The sequence below is a fragment of the Phyllostomus hastatus genome, unplaced genomic scaffold (assembly GCF_019186645.2).
Source record: "Phyllostomus hastatus isolate PE091 unplaced genomic scaffold, TTU_PhHast_1.1 phas_contig_40, whole genome shotgun sequence".
Lineage (NCBI taxonomy): Eukaryota > Metazoa > Chordata > Mammalia > Chiroptera > Phyllostomidae > Phyllostomus > Phyllostomus hastatus.
Window position 1 is genome coordinate 61,593,526 of NW_025333872.1, and position 21,681 is coordinate 61,615,206.

The 21,681-nt window shown below is 40.1% G+C and overlaps 1 protein-coding gene across 6 annotated transcripts in view; it reads right to left on the reverse strand.

The window, feature by feature from the left end:
- Positions 1-11,412: 11,412 nt before the first annotated feature.
- The window catches only part of HS3ST5 (heparan sulfate-glucosamine 3-sulfotransferase 5), a 256,859-nt gene continuing 246,590 nt past the window's right edge, over positions 11,413-21,681 (reverse strand). For all 6 annotated transcript variants that reach the window (XM_045843796.1, XM_045843797.1, XM_045843793.1 and 3 more), the window contains 2 exons: positions 18,324-18,462; positions 11,413-13,977 (listed from right to left, as the gene is read on the reverse strand). In XM_045843796.1, the coding sequence (XP_045699752.1) occupies positions 13,047-13,977; positions 18,324-18,430 (1,038 nt within the window). In that variant the 5' untranslated portion in view covers positions 18,431-18,462 and the 3' untranslated portion in view covers positions 11,413-13,046. The remainder of the gene's footprint in view (positions 13,978-18,323; positions 18,463-21,681) is intronic.

Below are 21,681 nucleotides of genomic sequence, written 5' to 3' on the forward strand. Positions count from 1 at the left end.
TGTTTATCAGGGTATAACTAGGGGGTGTAAAAGCAATTAGCAGGTCAGGGGCTCAAGGAACGCAGACACATGGCATTGTGCATTGCTGTGTTCGTTTGCCAATTTTGAACTCAGCGCAATGCACTATGGGCAGGACCTTGGACTGTGCACTACTAGGTTCCTTGTGGTGAGCACTGAGCCTGGACTTCAGGTCCTTCCAGGTAAGTACGTTTCATTCTGCACTGCCATGCCTCTGTTCAGCACTGAGCCCAGCACTCAGGGCCATGTGGGCAGGCACCTTGCATCAGGTTCCTGGTGCTCAGTACTCAGATTGCTCCCAGCTCCTTGGGGGTGAGCATCTTGTACTGTGCACTGTTGCATTCTTTGTGCCAAGCAATGAGCTCAGGGCAATTGCTTTTCTTGTACATTGTTTATTACGTCTGCTGGTAGCCTGGTGCACACCTCCATGAAGTGCATCTTGTATCATGTGCTTTCATGTTCCTGGGCCTAGTACTGAGCCTGACATATAGTAGTAGTTGGAATGATTCTCATTTGAGCCTTGAAGGGTCAGCAGAGGCTACCTAGGTAAATGTAGGACAGCAGGAGATTCTGGTAAAGGAGACATCCTGAAAAGGCAGAAATGTAAGTGCGAGACATTACATGTTTTATTACTAATTCCTATTTTTCCCCGTCAGGTTTGTTGGCCATTTCTGGAAAATAGGTCCTGAAGAAGCATTTCTGGCAACCCGTCAAGACCTCTGCTTTTCCTTGGGGCTACATATTTGGGGCCTCAGTTACAACCACAGTAGAATACACAACCTGCTAATTTGAGGGCAGATAAGTAAGGCTCAAGCAGCTTTCTTGGAGATGCCTTACTTTAGCCTACTTTCACATTTACCCCCCCCCCCCATTTTACCTGAAGAGAGAGAATTTTGTTATTTCATGGCTTTCTGATGAAAGATGTCACAGGTGGGAAAAATCCCTAGCAACTCCAAAAGTACCATAAACTTTGAAAGAGGAAGGAGAACATGCTTTGAAAGCTGAGTTAAAACCCGTCTCTATTCTGAATGCCCTTCAGAGCCTCAGGTCTGGTCTTTTCAATTTGGCTTTTGAAGTTCTGTTACCTTTCAAGCTTAATTCCTCTTGGAGTGTGGCAACGTACTAGAGAAACTATGCTTTCAAAAGGAATAGTGAAATCATAGCATTTCTATGGGAATACGGATTAGCACGCCAGCACTTTTTCTCCCATTTGCATTGCTCTGTTCAGAAGGGCATTTGAGCAGACCTGTGGATCCCACATGCTATACCATTCCTCCACCAAATGGAGAAGAACGGTGCTTACATTAAAGCAGGGGTGTCAAACTCATTTTCACCAGGGGCCACATCAGCCTCTTGGTTGCCTTCAAAGGGCAGAATGTCATTTTAGGGCTGTATAAATGTAACTCCTCCTTAATAGTTAAGCAAGAGCTCGGCACTGCCACCGGGTAGAAACAAGGTGATGGGCTGGATGAAAAAAGGTGGAGGGCCGGATTGGCCCATGGCCCTTGTGTTTGCCGCCTGTGAGTTAAAGGGACACTCCTCTCAATTTTGCTGGTCCTATTGTGTAAGAAATGCATTGATGTACATGGGTGTGAGATTGTCGCTTCCTAGGGGTCAGGGGCTGACCACCATTTTCTGAGGTTTTAGGTGTATTAAAAAAATGAGATATGTCAAAATATGTTAGAGCATGTGAGCACATGTGGTACATGTCAGTTTTACAGGAACGGCAGTCTAACCTCACTGGCGATAACTTTGACCTCTGTCAGTGTGAGGTTTAGAGCAAATGGCCCTCCTTGCACCCCTGTCAAGGGCCCTCCACTGAATACGTGGGTCTAAGATCTTCTGTATTTGGTCCTCTCTGAGTGGCATTGTACACAGAAGCTATTTTTTCAACAAATAGTGAACTTTAGAGGTTCTTGACATTATTTAAATAAATAAATAAATAAATAAGTAAATTGTTCAAATGTTTATTCACAACTTTTAAAAGTCACTTACTATGGTGTAAAGTGTGAGTTCAGGGCCTGCACGGGGTAGGAGGGTGCATGACAGAGTACTTCCTGAAGTTGCTTCTAATGCAGGAGAAATGTCAAAGACTCTGTTCTTTTTAATTATGCTGCATTTACGAAGACAGTCAAGTTAGCACCTACAGTTTAGAACAGAGGATAGCGGCTCTCAACCTGGGCTGCGTATCTGTAATATGAGGGGCAGGAAATGACATGATATTTATTTTGAATCCCTGCCAGAGTTGCCTGTGACAGTCGGAAAGAAGCTGCCCAGTGGGTGGACATCAACCCTGTTATCCATCATGCCCAGACAGATGTAGCTCCGTTGCCTTGGGTGGATTTTCAGGTCAAGATTTTTCATCTGTTCATAGCTGCTGCCTCTTCATTTGACGAATGTTTCAAGATCATTCATGCATCATAGTATGTTCCTGAGAGACTTGTCTGTGTTTATATATAATATAACTAGTTGACTGAGATGCAATAATGAACTAGACTCATTGAATGACCATTTCAATTTGCAGATATTTCCACCATTAGAAAGCAGAAATAAGTAGAACATCTATGGTCTGATTATTTCATTGGTGCATACAGAGCCTTAATCAAATAACTAGCTTTAATCACTTTCAAATTAATATCTAATAATGATTTCCTAAATGTGTCAAAGCAAATAAAAATGGGATTTCTCTTAATCTCTGACTGGGAACTTATTCTGTATATGTAGATCCCTCTTATGAACCTATGACCTATGAACTGTCTCCTTGTGTTTGAGTCCAAGGTATTGTGTCTACATTTTCCCAGGCTGAGATGCATTAAGCCACAAAAGAGATAGTAGTCAAGTATAATGAACACAACGAGGAGCTCCACTTTGACAGTGAACTAAGCTATTCACTTTTAATATTATGAAACCTAAAACAATATATTCAGGCCATGGTTTGTTATGATGAACATGGCAATTAGTTTATTGTTTTGGTCATTGCTTTTAAAATTCACAATTTTAATTCATATATCATTAAGTGTAAAACTTAACAGTGTAGTAGGAAAAATTTAGGAATCCAAGCTATTGAGGTGCCAGGACTCTTATATAAATAGAAGTGACACTCCTGCATCATTGTTTATATTATGAGACATAAAGGAACAAAGTGATTTGAACTGTCACACTGGTATCTGGCATGATAAGGTCTCTGTAGAGCAGAGCTTGAGGCTAGCCCTTTGTTCTTAGCATTTATATTGCACAACACATAAAAAGTGTGATGGGCATTTAGGAGCCCAGCAAAAGTCTGCATTGTCTCCACTGCTGGAGGACATGTCTGGCTGTTTGGGGGTTAGCCACCAGAAGTCTATTTGCAAAAGGGCCTTATATTATTCAGGCAGAGAACCCATTGAGGAAAGAAAGAAACAAGTAGATAAGTTTGATCCAGCAGTAAAGTCTTCATCATCATAGTGAGTAAGTCCTTCATTCAATCCACATTTATTAAACACCTTTCATGAGATTCTGAGTTTAACATGGTTTCTAACACCAAGATTTGTCTTCCACTGCAGCCTGGCTCTGTGGAGAAGGTGAATGCTGAACATGGGAGAGAAAAAGCTGCTTTTTTGTTTCCATAGGATGGTTTTGGTACTTTCCAAAGGGGAATACAACATGAGGAGAGAAAGTAAACCTTCCTCCTTTGCCCCCACCACACATATACATGCATTGTCCTAGGTATTTGGGGATGTGGAAACTGTGGAAGTGTGTGTTGGGAAAGCCCCACTGCCCAGTAGAGTTGGTTCTGGTACCAACAGAGTCATACCTGACAGGGGCATGGTGGTGCGGGCTGACCTGTGTGTCTGCAGAGCCACGAAACTCTTACACACTTGTGGGAATGCTTGGAGAGCACCTTGCAGGGGCTAGGACCCATATTGGGGATGAGCCAGCCAAAGAGACAGGAAAATAATTAATGTCACATGAAGAATTTTTAAGTTCTTTCTCCAAATATTTCAAAGACAATTGTTTGAAGGAGAAATTGGAAAGACTGAAGTAACTTTTTGAGGATAATCACAGAGTAACTAATAATTTGACCAAGTTCAACAAACTCCATCCAAAAGGAGGGTTTGTGTGGCTGAGTTCAGCTGGTTAGTGCATGGGTGTAAACAGAGACAATGCTCAGGGGTGTCTTCTCCACTGCAGTTTTTCCCATGAGTTGGCTGTAAGTGTAAGACTAAGTGTTGGGGTTATTCCAGGGGTGTCAAACTCATTTTCACTGGGGCCTCCCAGTGAAAATTTCCACGTCAGCCTCATGGTTGCCTTCAAAGGGCCAAATGTAATTTTAGGGCTGTATAAATGTAACTACTCCTTAACTAGAGGCAAGGAGTTTGGTGCTGCTGCTGGGTAGAAACAAGGTGCCAGGCTGGATAAAATAAAGTGGAGGGCCAGATTTGGCCTGCAAGCCTTGTGTTTGCCATGTGTAGGCTATTCTGTCATAATTCTGACCCCTCATCTCAAACACCTTCTGTTGTCAGTGATGTTTGGATCTTTAGCATCTCACTCCCAAGGATATTCCAGGATCCCAGAGAGAGTTGTCAATTGCACACTTCCAGCGTTTTAGGCTTGCGTTTGCCTACTTATTAACTTCCCACTCCTTTTATATTATTGCCTCAAACACAATCAACATAGATAATCATACCAAGTAAACACTTTGTTTTTAAATTTATGTTTACATTTAATTGTGCTTTCAGAGGCACCAGCTACAGCTCCAAGGTGAAAGACTGCTGGTGAGGGTCAAGTAGAAAAGTAAGGGACCATCATGTGGTAAGGAGACACGTACAGAATTGCTGAGGCTCACACACACGCAAACCCACATCTCTGTGCCCATGCTCAGAGTGGTGGCATGTTTAATAGTTGCCATGTAAGCACCATTAATATCCTGGAATTGGCAAGATATAGCTCTTTTTACCATTAAAACTTCTTATACTACATGTAGTGACACTTTAATTAAGCAACATGTTCTTTTATCAAAGCATTTGTTTTCAGATTGGTCGCTGTGCCTTTGAAATATGTTTCTTTTAGTTTTTCTTTATGTGTATTCAAATTTGGATGGACTGAGACACCTTTGGAATATAATTTTTAAAAGGCAGCTGTGCAAATTTCACAGGTAATCACTAACAAAAGAATGGTTTTGATTAGTCCCCTAATGAACCATTATTATTTGGTTCTTTCAACAGGATTACAAGTACAAATATGTCTACATATATTACATGTAGACTAAATGTGTATACATTTTCCTTTTAATGCTAATTCATATTTTTATAGAGATTCAATATACATTACTATTCAGGGTTGATTAAATACAAGAGGGTTGAAAAGCAGCCAATAAAACAAGATTAGAAAGAGATTAGAAACAAATTTTAATTAGAAAATTGCCACCTCAAATCCTTTTAGGAAGTAAGCAGACATAAATAATAAATATAACCATTTAGAGACTTTGCTTGACAAGTGGCCCTGGGCTGGAATTCTAGAGGGCTGTATTCTAGTCACAGCTCTAGCTCTGGCTTTCCTAGTGACCTTTAGTAATTGTTTGATGGATCCTTCAGAAGCTAGGAATATACTAGGTGATCGATAAATGCCTCTGAATTTCATTAAGCCCAGGAGGCAGAACTGAAGTCTTTGTTTTCCCCCATAGCACATTTTCCAAGGCCGTTTGGAGGAGATCCGGGGACCAGTCTGGTATAAGACCAAGGCTCTGGGCTCCCATCTTTGGGGACTTCACATTTTCTGGATCAAGGCTCAATTCTATGGACTTGTAAGGAGACTGGAAATGCCTTCTCTTTTTGGAGTAAAACCCATAGTGTTAAAGATTTTTCATCTATATTTCACCAAAAACTTAAATGCAATTTACTATTATAAGTTTTTTTTCTTCCTTTGAGCTTCAGTGGAGCTGTCCCAGAAGAAATGAGCCTTGCTCTGTGTTTCTAGCACAAGGGAGTTGTCTGTCTCCTTCAGGGTAACTGTGCCTGCATCCGCCTTTGGGAATCGGCAGGGGCTGCCTTTCCTTCAGGACTTTGCTTGCTTTGTTGGTAATTTCCCTCTGTGACTGGTGGCTGCTGCCCCATTGCCCTTTGATGATGAAGGACATAAGTTGATTAAACAGGACAGCATTTTATGAATACTCTCTTTCCCCTTATTTCTTGTATTTATTTGTTATTGCTGCCATAGCAACTTACCACAAATTTAATGGCTTTGAACATTACAAACTTATTACACATCTCTATAGGCTTAGACGTCTAACACAAGTCTGTCTAGATAAAATCAGTGTGTTGGCAGGGCTATGCTCCCTTCTGGAGGATCTGGGGGAAATCCATTTTCTTGCCTTTTCAGCCTCTAAAGGCTGCCCATGTTCCTTGGCTCATATCCCCTCTCCTTGCATCTTCAAAGTTAGCAATGAGACATCTCTCTGAAGGTTCCCAAACTCGGCCCACTCCTCCATTACCAATATCCCTCTGCCTGATCTCTTCTACCTTTAAAAACCCTTGTGGTTATATTGGGGCCATCCAAGTAGTCCAGGAAACTCTCCCATTTCAAATGCTTTACTTCATCACATGTGCAAAGTCCCTTTTGCTATATGAACCAATGTCTGCATGGATTCCTGAGATCAATGTAAATATCTTTGAGGAGGGCATTATTCTGCTAACCACCCTTCTTATTATCATTATGTTTAGGAATTGTGGAAAATAAAGTTGTTTAGTGGGTAATTACCATAATTATAATTTTCATCATGATAGAATCAAGGCTGAGAGATAGGGTAGATTATTTGCAAAAATGGCCATAATAATTTCCTTGTCAGTATTCACACTTTTATGCAATCCCTTCTCATATGGGCTGTAGGCTTGGCCATGTGACATTCTTTGGCCAATGGGAAATTACAAACATAATGCAAGAAGATGGTTGAAAAGTGCTTGCACATTGGTGTTTGCCCTCTTTTGCTACTCTTTAAACCTGTTTACCATCTGAAGAAGCCCAGATGAGTCTACTAAATGATGTGACACACATGGACCACAAACTGTTATCACACAGCTAACATCCAGCATCGTTGGCAAGTGGCACCAACCAAGTAACAGCACAAGCCCCATGACATTTAAGAAAGGGCACCTTAGATTACCCAGATACCAATTGATTGGCCAGAAACCACAGGAGCATGAGGGAGGCCAGCAGAGTGGATCCAAGTTGGGCCAGACCAGAGAACTGCCCAGATGAACAACAGAAACCTGAGCTAAAGAAGATGTTTGTGGGTGGTGTGTTACATGGTAAAAGTTAATTAACTCAGAAGGGAGTAGGTGGAAGCCAAAGTGGAGGATAAAGTAGAATTGAGGGATGGTGAGTTGTAAGGCAATGGTGACAAAGAATATCTCCTATACACAAAACCATAGACACAAAGCTTTTTGCAGTGATCCTATGCACAAGAACAGCAGATTACATTGAGTCTGATCCCCCCTTACTCCTCCACCTTCAGACCCCCAATTCTGTGATGATTAATATCACAAGGAATGCTCCAAGAATCACTTTCACCTACCGATTCAACATCCTATTAAAAGATCTTAAACATCCCTTATTCTGATTCTCCTATTTTATTTACTAGGAAGCTCAAGCCCATAGACATGCATTGACTTGTCCATTCTACCCCCCAAATTTAGTTTGCATATTCTTTGTTTTCAATGAAACAAATAGATTCCCTGCACATTTCTGAAAACACTATTATTATTCCTTACTTGTGGGAGAATGTTGTGTTTGGTTTTCTTCTTGTTCCCATGTCTCCTGAAATAGTTTAGGATGAGTAAACCTACAGTGAGACCCTCTGTGGCAGAAGGACAATGTAACTCTTCCATGGTCTGCATACTCAGAGAGCTGGCTTTGAAAAGATACCTTTGCCGCAGTCCAGCTGCTGAAAAGCTGCTGGCCAGGAAGAGAAGTCAGAGATTCAAAGAGTAAACAAGGGTGGGAAGGAAAACTATAATTCTGTGGGCACTGATTGTAAGAAAACTTTTGGAATAATTTCATCATTTTGTCTCCATTCTTAAACCTTTAGCTTCTAAGGGTCAGTTGGGAGCAGACACAAGGAGGCAGGCCTGGCCTTGGGTCCCTTTGCCCTGAGTGGTGGAGTATTTCAACAAGTAGGGCCTGAGAAGCTTCAGCAGGGTTTCCATTCTTAGCTTTCATCTTCACTTATGTATGCTCTACTGTCCAGCTTTGCTGGACTTCCCAGTCTCATTCACACCTCACTCTTTTGTTCCGTCTCCCTTATCCTGGAGTGCATTCTACTTTTCTGTGAGGTGCAATGATCTTCTTCTGCTTCCTTCTGATCTCTCCAGGCTGAGTTGGTTATTCCCTCCTCTGACTTCTGAAGTTTGACTCACCCATTTATATTCTTAATTCTGTTGAGTGTGGTGACATTGTTATCTGGTGTTGCCAGAAGTTCTTATACTTAAAGAGTTTGTATTAAATTTATCTTCAGGACCTAGTGTTAGATGATCTGACATGCAGCAATGACAAGTTCTTTTATACTCTATGTTCAAACCTTCCGGTGAATTTTGGTGCAGCCTTACTAAAGAAACAAGGCACTTCTGCAGTTTGCCTTAAAGATTCTTCTCTGGTGTCATTAAAGGAAAGGAAATGCAAAGCAGAGTTGTGTGCATTTAGAGATGTTAGGGGTGAGCCAAAGGCAAGCCAGCTCCTTGAAATGATGTTCCCTATCTGGTGGGCACAACTCACCCTCTCAGTGTACCACTTCTAAAGGGGGATGGCTGACGTGTATGTTTAGAAACAATAGATCCTTTTACCAACGGCCCCCCAAGACGTGGAGACTGTTACGGTTCACAAATTCAGAAGTGATGGAACTAGCCCGATAAGACAGCAGGAAGGCATGCTGCTGCCTATTTGATGTGACTGAAAGGGTATTGCTTTCAACTGAGCTGCCTTCATAACAGACACTTGTTCTCAGAATACCAATCAGGGACTTTCTATAGGAAATATATATTGTTATCAGTTTTGGCTGCCTTTTCAACTCCTCAATCCATCTCTAATCATTATGAAATGGCAATCTTATTCCTTAAAGATACAATCAAATGTAATTGGAAATACATCTTTAAAAGTGCACAATGTAAAGAAATTATTTTTGTGAGATGAAAGGTACCATTTATTAGAACCTCACCAAATGATCATATTTTGGCCTAAATTTCATCTTTGCACTACCTATAAAAATCGGTAAACAGATACTAGGGGCCATGAATAACCTTCTTAAGAGGACAGACCATTAATGAAATAGTTGAGTAACACCAATTTGGAAAAATACCAATTAAGAGGTTTTTATTTAGTAAAATAGGTACAATTAGATGTTTTTCAATATATTGTTTATATAGTTTGGCACTTTGTCTAGTAGAGAATAATAGCAATGCATTTGCTTTTAAAATATTCTATATTTTCACATTGTTAGTCCAAGTTGCTAAGATTTTGCTATATTTAGTCATTTTTAGGGAGAATGTTTTCAGCAAAGTTTTCTTTTTTTGCTTAGACTGTAGCCTATTCTCCTAAGTAGAAAATGGCTGCTGAGTATGCGGAAAGAGTACAAAAAACTTTAGCAGAAGACACTATTTATAGTCATTTGAAATTTTCCACCCATGGAAAATTCTCAAGTTAGGCTTAGGAAGGCATTCCTATTTAGCAAATTGCTAATTGGACAAAGCAAAAACTTATTGTCAAGGCTGGAATTTGGACGGCACTTGTTCTTGGTACCCACATTCCTGTAGCTGCAGTACACCTCCAGTGTCCCAGGTAATGCTCCCCACAGGTTCTCGAGCTTGTCTTCCAGTAGGACCCCTGTACTGGATGTGGCACCCCAAGTAGTGCTCTCATTAAACTTCATCAGCTTTAGTGGGTCTGTTCTTGCTGGTCCATCAACATGAAAGGTACCAAATCTCTGATTAGGTGTGATTATGGGAGGTTTACCTGCCTATGATATATCATACATTAGCTAAGGACTCTAATATCTTAGATTTTTCCTATACTACAAGGCAATTAGTAGGAAAAGTTACTGCTTTAATCAGTTGAGAGTTTGTGTGATTTCAGGTGAGTAGGTGACAGACTTGGAACCTGGAATGGCTGGTCTATTGGTTTGTGTGTCTCTGTTCCCTAGTGTCTCTGATGCACATGAGACTCTAGTTCTGGTTTGAATAGTTGAAATTCCTTGGCTTCTGAAATGGTGTAATTTCAGTTTTATGGTCCAGCAGAAACTTCACCATAGCTTAAACAGTTTTTTCCTCTTTGCAGCTAGAACTGTTTCACAAAGCCATATGGTACCACCAAGCCTCTGGAAGGAATAAAAGGTTTTCATGATGTAAAAGGAATAACTTATTAAAGAGAACCCTAGTGGGGATATGGTAATGAGCCGAAGATTTCTCTAGAGTTCTGTTCCCTGTCTGGTGACAACAGGAAACATTTTTCTAAGCAAGGAGATTTGAAACCTCCAGTGGAAGTATGCTATTAAGTCATAGAATTTTTATTTCTCTCTACCTAGCTCAATCAGCAGTGGCTATAGTTTTTGTTTATGTTTGTTTTTTCAGTGAAATGAAACCTGCCTCTCAAACCATCCTCCAGGGCTAGACTCCCTGTTTTTGGTCTCTGTGGGGAGGCTCCAAGCTTTAAAACAATTCTCAAACTTCTTTAGGAAGTGGAATAACTGGAAATTATGGTGCTTTTTCTGAATGTGAGGAAGAAATGCTGGCTTATTGAGCTAAAAATAACAAATTATAAAAGTCTGCAAAAGTCAAATAGAATGTTAGAATATACTCTGACATACACTTTTGGTAGCAATAGTAAAGTTTAAGAAAAATTGAGAATATAAAAGATTATGCCTGAGAAACTTCTATTCATTGTTCTTTAAATTTCTCTGTGAGTCTTGTAAAAGATTGCCCATTTTTCAATTTTACTGGTGGAATACCTAGGATGAGTTTTTGATACATCCATATTCCATTGGGACATAATTTGACAGTAACTAGTTTAAAACTTATTATCTCTATAGTGTTCTAGGAGTAGTTATAATAAAATAATAATCTGTGGTCATATCATTGAATGTAGTATTCAAAGAGTTTCCGCTGGTGATTAGCTGAGAGTTGAAGCACGGGGAAATCTGATGACAAATTCCTTATATTTGATTCCATTCATGGCATAAGAGGGATGTGATTGACATTTAGACCCAAGACTCTCCAGAGCCTCACCCAGGGAGCGAGAAGCCGGCCTGCCAGTGTCGCGGGTGTCAGGCTTGCTCTGTGCTGAAAGAACAGCGGCACTGCTAATTGAAACAGAGAAGATGATTACCAAGGCTGTGGCTTCAGAAGCAATACATACTGACACTGGAGGGGAAAGGGCTATTTATTTTTAAAAGTTCACCATCAAATCACTGGACAGGATAAACAACTCACGGAGAAAATCAACACGTATTACAATCAAAAAGGCATCCATTTTAACTTGCTGATTTCTCTAGGCACTCTCAATGTGATGCTGGACTAAACTCTCTCAAGTGTCTTCCGCTGGGTAAGCAATTGTGATTGGGGAAAAATCCATCTTTTTTTTTTTCCTGACACCTCTTTCCATGGTTTTCTGAATCATATTTAAACGTAATATAATGTATTTGATGCTAGCAAGCACCCAATTTAGCATTAATTTCTCTGGATGGAAATATGAGCCAAATGTTTGTGTTAGTAATAACAACACGATGCAATTCGATCATTGCCGAGAACACTGATAATATTTTCATCTCAAAGAGGGAGTTCTGAGAGTTTGTATTCATTTCTGAAGCATCAGCAGCTTTCAGTGCAGAGGCCACACAAGTTTTCTAATCTTATTTCACTCAATTTCTGTACTGGTCTGACTCTTATTAGAGGCTGAGATAGAATTGTGATTCTCTATGCATTGATTATGTTAAAGTATTTCTTGTTTTTCTCCTAGCACAGCAGCAACTGCAAGGAAATTAACTTTTATAAAGTTGCAGCAGACCAGCATTAGTGTTCTTTGAGGAGGCTGTTACACTAGCTTTCCAGATAGTTGAGATTTTTAAAAATATATTCAACCTCACTTCATAAATACATTTTCTCGAGGGTTCAGAAATCCAGTGGAGAAGTGCACATTCCCAGGTGCTCTCAACACGCACATAGACAGCTTTGAGGTTGGGAGCCAGCAAGGAGCATGTAAAACAAAATGAGTTAAAAAAAATGGTGCACATAGGGTAATTTTAATCCATTCCATTTTTAAATACCACAATAAATTTAATTTTCACAATAAATTAAATAGCCATATTTAGTTTACAAAATAGAATTACTTAGTGTGAAACCAGTATTTACAATTAAATACATTATGTACATGACATTTTTCTTTGTTGACATAAAACATGGAAGTAAAAGGACTCGACTTTCCAATGTATGACCTGCTACAAGTGACACCATGGTCCAGACGAAAAACAATAGTGCAAAATCACCACAGGGACTTTGGAACAATGCCAATTTTATGAGATAAGACATTCTTTTAAATCATAAGAAAATAGCATTTTCTGTTTTCATGGCACCAATTCAGCATCTGAATTAGAGAGCCATCTTTCCCTTAGAAAAGAATGCATAACTGAATCCTCTACTTCCTGCAGCTTCACAGCCATTGGTACATTTTATACATTAATCTTTTGGCTTAAATTAATGAAAATGGCGGGTGACAACTTCTGACTCAAGGGAAGACTAACTCTTTGAGAACAGCTGAAGTCACTTTCCCCCAATATCACCACCTCTTCATTTAGTAACAAGTTTAAAAGATGCAACTATGCAGACGGCAAATTACTTTTGTAAATTTTCAGTAGAAAAAGAGCTGTTCCTATATTTGGTCACATACTGCCTATGTACAAGTAGAGATGGAAAAATGACTTGGGTAGTTGTGGCTTGGAAAAGTGCATATCTTAATCTAGAGGAGACATTGAGTGTCTTCAGGCACAACACATGGTGTTGTATGACATTATTTTAGGGCCAGTTCAGTGTCCTCCCAGTGATCTGGTAAAATTTTTGATTGAAAGGATGAAAGAATTTGCGCAATTTGGTAATGACAGAGGGGTCCACCTCTGGATGAATGCGCCCCTTGCTGCCAGCCAGGCACTTATTAAAGATAATGTTAAATCGCAAGCAGTAAAACCCTCTGGTAGCATTGAAATACAAATTGTATTGACTTATTCTTGGGGGAAGATTTAGGAACTTCTCCACGAGCTGGAGTTCTGGCAGAGGTTCCATGATGAGGCGATCTCCATCGACAATATGAAATTGCTCAATTGGAAAGTATTTCAACCACCTTTCCAAGTGTTTGGTGTAGATGCTGGTTCTTACTGCCTTGTATTTTGTGTTCACTTCACAGGTATTAGGGTCTATTGCCAGCTTCTCAAACTTGTAATAAGTTTTATTCTTCCTCTCCTTCCCCTCTAGCACCTGAGTGTAATCAGAAATAGCTCTTGTGGTTGGCTCCCTGACAATTATCAGCAACTTGATAGATGAGTTCATTTTGTAAATCCTTTCTGGAACCTCCTCTGTGATAAAATATGCTGGGCTCTTTTCAATTGTGATTTGCTGAGGGTAGGAAAAAGGCATCTTCTTCCTATACCACTCAATGCCCTTGGCATAATTCTCATCATTGTCAAAAAAGTGGATTTCTTGAGAGGCTTTGACCACTGCTGGATGGAGGTTCAGCATCTCAAGCAGGGCCCTTGTGCCTCCTTTCCTCACCCCAATGATAATGGCCTTGGGGAGTTGCTGGACCAGGTCATGAAGGCGAACCTGCTCCTTGGAAGCGTTGCCCTTCCGGAACTCATGCAACAGGCCTCGTTTAAACTGCAGGGCACGCAGAGGAAATTCCGCCTGCCCACGGGCTCCCAATCGGCCTTCAATGGGGCAAATGGGTTGTAGCCTGCAAGCAACAGAGAGAAACTTTAAGAAGCTCATTGCACCTAACTTCTCATTTTTTCTGGTTCCCCAGTCAGAGTGAGACTTTAAATGCATAAATAAAACCACTATTTCCCAACCTGATGCAATCCATAATGAACATATGTTTGAGAAATTTTATTTTAAGCAGCACTGTATTAAATGGACCAGACATAATTGATGGGATTTTTTTATTAGTGCTCCTTAAAATTTTTATTCACCAAGCACTTAATTGACTACGGCATGTACTTACGTTCACACTGTACAGGACAGACAAGTGACACCAGCCATACTAATAGCCTTTTAATAGCTCACCAGTTAATATCATTGAGAGAACATAAAAGGTAGAAGATTATAATCTTTAGCTGGGAGACTGAAGGGCAGCTAAGAGGCCAGTCTTTTGGGTTTTGTGTAGTACGATTTCCTTGCAGCTCAGCAGCACTCACATAACACTTAAAATTTTTTGAGATATTGTACAATCTGAAAAGAGCTCCCAGTCTCTGCCCTTAGCTATTTGCATCATCATCAACCTGGAAAATTCCAAAATTGGCACTTGCTGAGCTTTTCATTCTGTGAGAATTTCTGCCGTTGGCCTTAGGGATAGCTAAGAGTACTATATTTCTTCTGCCTTTCTCTTTTTTTTCCTGCCTCTGTTTTTCTATATAAAGAGGTCAGGATTATGTTTTTATTTGGCTGAATGTAGGAACAACCCAATACCATCAGCAAGTGCTGTATATCACTTACCACAGCTGGGACTGGGGATCAACAAGACCTTGGCAGGGCCAGAAGCCTCAGGTTCTCATTGCCAAGTCCATTTAAATCAGGGACTTGAGCTCATGAAGGAAGGGATGTAATACATGGAGCCAAAAAGGAGGGTTTCCACTTCAACCTTGTCTTAAACAATGAACAACCATTGTTTTCACTGCTTTTCTCAGAGAAAAAGGTGTGGTAATAATCACAACGATATTGGACTGGAGTGACTGTTTAATTTGGCAAGATTAGTATGCAGTATATTGTACTTAGGATAGTACTAAGTATAGAGAAAACTCTATATTTAGAGTTTCCTTTTGGGTATAGTCTAGAACTGAACTGAAATTCATTATAATTTCCCTAAGTTTACCTGAGAACACATTTTAGCCATTTTGGGAGAGGGTAGACTATTTGCCAAAATGGATGTTAAACCAAGTCCTTGGTTTAACAATTTGGTTTACCCTAGTTACCCTACCTCCTAGTTACCCTAATAATTTTGAGTCTATGTCCCCCTTTTTGTGACAGTGAGCCTCTCTTTTGCTTTTTCCCAAGACATTCTATCATACCTTTCTTATCTTCTGTAATGTTTATAATTAATGGGAGAAGAGAAAAACCTCAAGGTCATGCAAAGGCATTCTGCAGAACTGAAAAGAAAAGAACTTGGCCTGTGCTCTGTTTCAACTGCTGTCTTTCCTAATGCGTAAGCAAAAATATATAAACATTTTACTTTTTTGTGGTGCTTGTTTTTTATGATTTTAAAAACAACTCATGTTCTTTGTGGAAAACATGAAAATATAGAATACTATAAAAAAGTGTTTACCACAGTTAATATTTAGAGAAATGTAACTTTTGTTTTGATGAATTTGTTAACAAGATTAGTGCTGGAGTGCTAAATGAAAGATTTGAAAGTAGCAACACATACATAGTCAAAGATGCCTTTAGTTGTGACATTGTGATATCACAAATTCATGTTTTAGCTCTTCTTGTTTGAGAATTAAGCTGTAGTTTCTTAAGATATCCATTGCATGTAATGGATGACTTCTCTCCTACACATCTAGAATGATGCTAATGTCTGTTGTCCTTGCAAAAATTGAGGAAGTAGTCCATCAAATGCTTTCTGTAGGGCTGAATTCTCTCGAAGAACCCTGGCTGACAGGGGCTGAGACAGACAGTCTCTGCCCTAATTGAGCTGGAAAGGAATTTCCTTACTTCTGGAAAGGGGCATTTTCCTTCTTGTCTTCCTTCCTTTTTCTACCTGCTACCTTGGGAGCTCATAGCCTGCAGAACAATTGCTTTTTGGACTCCCCAACTCAAGATGGGAGAAAACATCACCTTATTTTGCCTTCTTGAAGAGTACATTTTGAGCATGGGCCTCAGACTAAACAATATGGACTCTTAGGATTGGAAGGGACAGTAAAAGTAACTGAGCTCAGCTTCCGAACCAGAGAGCAGGGTCTTCAGTTCCTAAGTCAGCATTTGTCCATTTCAGATTCAATCTGCTCAAACCCTCAGTTGAGAACTTTTGAGAAAGTCCAGCAAACAATCAAATTTGAGGCTGTAGACTAGGTGAAAAATGAAAAGAATCAGCCAAATAACTAATGCATTAATGATCATTAGATCAATTATTCAATCAAAAGCAAATGACTGAACGTGAACTAAAGGCATTGGGAAAAACTTGATGTAAAAGTTCTTTATAAGCAGGACAGTGGAACCACCTCAAGGCTTTTCACTAATAACCAAACACTACTTTTAGGTAACTACTTGAAGTCAGTGATAAACTCTGGATTATACCATTTCCGATAGTTAGCAACTAGTGAGTGTGAAGTTTGCTCAGGAACTTTGAACTAAAAAACATCAAAAGGGCTTTTTTACCAGTCAAAATTGACACTGGCTGAAGGAAAATAAAGACCACTGCTATATTATTTGTTAAGTATCTGAGTGATAAGATTTATAGATTAGAAAAGAAAAACAACAAGGAAGATATTTTCATTTTAAAGTGTGGCTGCATTTTTGTGGAAAATGGGAAGCGAATGCATAAGAACATACTCCAGTGTTTCCAGTGCAATAAGGAATTTTAAAGAGCAAAGAAGGAAGGTTTACATTTTAGAAATTCAATTCCCTGTCTTTCACAATCATATTGGATATGGGACAGCCCAGAGGTATTCACCGTGAAGCCAGAGGACAGACACTGCTGGGACTTCTACAGGTCTAGCACCTCTCAACCATTTGCTTGTTTAGAGCCAACGCCTGGCTCTGTAAATATCCTCTCCATGGATTTGACATTGGTTTCTGGGCAATTACTGTGAGCGACAGTCTTCTTGTCTGATACGTTCAGCTCCTGGAAACCAGCACTAATTAACACAGTTACAGCACCCCAAGCCTGCAACCATCTTTCCAGGGTGGTGGATCCCACACTTGATGAGCTCCTTTATAGGTTCAAATATAATTTTAACTCTCCTGGTAGGCCATTAATTGTTCACTCATAAATTTCATAATTTAGTTTCATAACTAAATACATCATAGCTATTTCACATGGACAGAGTTTCAACAACCAGATGCACACAGACCACAGTGAGCTCTAGAAAGTGGCATTTCTACTGTGTATGGCTTTATCCTGTCTCTGAAAATGAATGTCAATGCACACAGAATACAAATGGATCCTGGCAAATTCCTTGGTTTGAGCAACTTGGATCTCTTTCTTTTAAAGGCTCAATAAATCAAAATCAATACTGCAGAAAAGCATGTTTCTTGGGAATTTTGAAGGAGGAAAACAAAAGGAGTGGATCTAAAATTATACTCTAAGGAAGTTTCAGTTAAAAAACATTACCCAAGATTAAAATTAAGAAGAGAACCCTAGAAGCAGCAAGAAAAAAGGAGACAGTTATCTACAAAGGAGTTCCCATAAGACTATCAGCTGATTTCTCAAAAGAAACCTTACAGGCAAGAAGGGGCTAAAAAGAAGTATTCCAAATCATGAAAGGCAAGGATCTACATCCAAGATTACTCTATTCAGCAAAGCTATCATTTAGAATGGAAGGGCAGATAAAGTGCTTCCCAGATAAGGTCAAGTTAAAGGAGTTCATCATCACCAAACTCTTATTATAATGAAATGTTAAAGGGATTTATCTAAGAAAAAGAAGATAAAAAACATGTATAGTAAAAGGACAGCAAACTCATAATTATTAACAACCACACCTAAAACAAAAACAAAAGCAAACTAAGCAAACAACTGGAACAGGAACAGAACCACAGAAATGGAGATTACATGGAGGGTTAGCAACAGGGGAGTGGGAAGGGGAGAAAGGGGGGAAAAGTACAGAGAATACGTAGCATAGATGGTAGGCAGAAAATAGACAGGGGGAGGTTAAGAATAGTATGGGAAATGTAGAAGCCAAGGAACTTATATGTACAACCCATGGACATGAGTTAAGGGGGCAAATCTGGGTGGGAGGGGGTGTGCAGGGTGGAGGGGAGTGAAGGAGGGAAAATGGGACAACTGTAATAGCATAATCAATAAAATATATTTTTTAAAAGGGAAACACTTAAAGTCACATGAACACAAGTATGTGTTTAACCACCTACCTATCCAAGCTCCCAACTCTGGCAACTAGATACAGGAGACTCCCAACAGCAAGGCTTCCCAGCACCAGGAGCTTCTGTCTCAGCCACGCCTGCTGTTTGAATAGCATGGCCCTCCATCAACCTTCAGGACTTCTGCAGCCTGAGAGACGGGATAGAAGGGAACTCATCAGCAGTCATCTTTTAAAGGCTCTGTCAATTGTTACAAAGCCCAGCAGGGGTGGGTATATGGGAGGTTAAGTGATGTCGCTGGAAGAACAGACCTCATACCAGTCTTTACAATGTTCATGGGGTAATGGGTATTTAGCAAAACTAGGTTTCCTTCTGCTGACCTGTGTTATAAGATCAAATACTAAACCAGGGCAAAGATACTAACTAGACAGAACCTGCTACCAAGGGTATCCAAATCCTTTTTGGCATCTCTGGGACACACTGGAAGAGGAAGAGTTGTCTTGGGCCACACATTAAATACACAAGCAGTAATGAAAAGTGATGAGCACAAAAAATATTTTAAGGAAATTTCCAACTTTCTGTTAGGCCACATTCATAGCCATCCTGGGCCATATGCAACCTGGGGGGCCACAGGTTGGACACCCCTGTGGCTAGGCAATTGTCAAAGTAAATAAAATACATACTTTATAACATATGTTAAATATGTATGTGTGCACATATATATCTATAATTTTTTTATTAATCATTCAAAAATACTGATAAAAGCAGGTTTACCAGCAAGGCAACCAGTAAACTGAAGTTTCTGCTTCGGAGTAACAAGACAAATGTAGAAAGTGAAATATTCCAGTTTAGTAAGTTATCATTTTGGGCGTAACATTTTACTTATATGCTTTTTGTTTTGTTGTAGTTGTGAGTGAAGGAAGAGGGCAAGATCAAAAGCTGTTACTTTACTCATGGAGGTTACCAGGATAATTATCAAAACTGTGTCTCCAAGTAACCTGATGTTTCCCTTCACATTCTCTGCCCAGTACTGAATTGGACTGGCTGATTCTGAAAACATGCTCAGACTAGACAGAGGCCCCTGCTATTTGACCCCTCCTTTGGGTAGGTTTGGTGATAGGGCTCTTGCTCTTATATCATGACAGAAGCTTACCTGGAAGCTTCATGCTCTCACCTGAAATAAGGCCAGCTGAAAAGTGTAAGTGCTATTATTAAATTTAGGGGGAAATGCAAGCTTCCCATTCAGGCTTTCTTATTAAAAAAATAAATCTAATCCCCCTTTCAAGATAAGGTTTTATTTTTATTGAACTCAAACAGTAACCCAAGAAGAAGAACTACAGCAATGGATCATGGTTAGCAATTGTTTTGCTGCAGTGATATCTCCATATTTGCTATGTGAAGATTTTCTCTGTACTAGGGGTGTACTAGAATCAACTGATCAATCTTTTCATTCATTCATCAAGAAATTTCTAGGTACCAAGAGCATTTCTTGCTATTATATTCAGTTTACAGGGGATTCAGAAAAAGATCTTGAAGGAATTTTAGCCTTGAAAAACCAATAATGTGATTAGAGAAGCATGAAACAACTGGAGGATGCAACCTAATTCATGATAATGTATGAATATATGTGGGGGAAACAAAATGAAGGAAATAGAGACAAACCCCATTTTTGTGTGTGTGTGTGTGTGAAATGTATTGCATAGCTTGGTGAGTGGGCTATAGAAGGGCATCCCAAAGCAGAGAGATAAAAGTAGAATTCATCCAACACACAGCTAAAAAATATTTATGGAACATGCCCATGTACTAGATTTTGTACTGGGTATGATGTAACATGGCAATCTGTAGTCTAGTGGAGAAAAAAGAATTAAACTAATAAGCATAGAATTTACAAGAACTTACAAACTGTAATAACAATGAAAGTGACAGGAGGCGGTGAGACAGGAGGAGCCCACTTCAGTCCTTCCTGAAGAAGTGGTGCGGGCTGACTGACACCTGGAACATGAAGAGTTGGGTGGCGGAGGTGGGCAAAGTGGGTCTCAGGCAGAGGGACCAGTGTTTACACAAGTACTGGGGAGGGAGATGCTCGACTACTTTGAGAAGTGAAGGGAGGCTGGCGTGGCCACACACAGGGACTGAGGGGAGAGAGAAAGGACTAAAGGCAAGAGCAAAGAGGGGGCAGTAAGTGTATTTGCAGGGTCTGGGTGAGTCTGTGGTTCTGACTTGCCATGGCTTGCCTTGCATGTGGGTGTAATGGGGAAGAGAAGGGACATGAGAAATGAGGTTTACTGAGGGCTGCTATGTGTCAAAAATATTGTACAGGCGGTATTTTAGGAAATTCTCAGAAAAACCCCATGAAGCAGATATATTGTTCCCATTTTATGGATGGGTAAAGCGAAGCTCAGATCATTTTCTCTAACTAGCTGGTGATCACACAATTAGCAGGTAATGTGAAGGTGAAGACACAACTTATGTAGGGTGACTTAGGGCTTCACTGAAAGAATCTTTCTCCTATTTCCAGGTTGATGCCGAAAGTCATATGCCCTTAGCACAGGGCTCTCATCCCATTGAAATAAAAATACTGCAGCAAGACGCAGAACAGGGTGGCAGAGAGAAAACTGTGCCCAAGTCCTCCAGGTAAATTCTCCACTTAGTAGCTCTGTGATTTTGAGGTGGCCACTGAGATTCTCCGGGCCTTTCTTTCCCCATCTATAAAATGGGGGTTATCTCAGACCTCCCCACTCCATAAGTGAGAATGAAATGAGGTTTCCACAAGCCACCTCACTATACAAAGTCTTATTAATATGCCAGAATAACATAAGGGACTATGTGTCATTTATATGTTAGTGTGAATGAATTTAATGTGCATTCACAAAGTGTGAGAAAACAAAAGCTGTTATGTGGTTGAAGAAGGCCAGATATGAGTGGGAGAGATGGGAAAAGTAAAGGTAAAATGTGCTTGTCCTGTGGCCTTAATGAAGCTCACCAGCCTTGCACAGAGGAGCAATGTGGAGGGAGGCTGGGAAGCCACCTAACCTCTGCTCTCTAAATGTGGTGCTCACACTCTGCTCCTCAGAACTATGCTACACAAGGCTTTGTCCAATTCAACCAGCTCATTGGTCCACCTGCCTTTGGTTGTGATGCATCCCTAAGGTCTGGGCTGTGTCCCAGTTCCTCTAGAAGGCCTCTCCAGCTTTTGTTCCAGCCCACAGTCCTCTCCCTCCTCCACTGAATTCTTGTTCTTACAGTCAGAACCACAGTTAGGCCTTCCACTGTTCATAAGTGTCAGTTTATTGTTAGCTGTTACTTTCTTCTGTGTGTATCATGACATCTCTCAACAATGTGCAAACCTACTGATTGACACAGAAGTACAAAAAAGCTGACTGAAAGGCAGTGAGCCCAGAATCTGTCC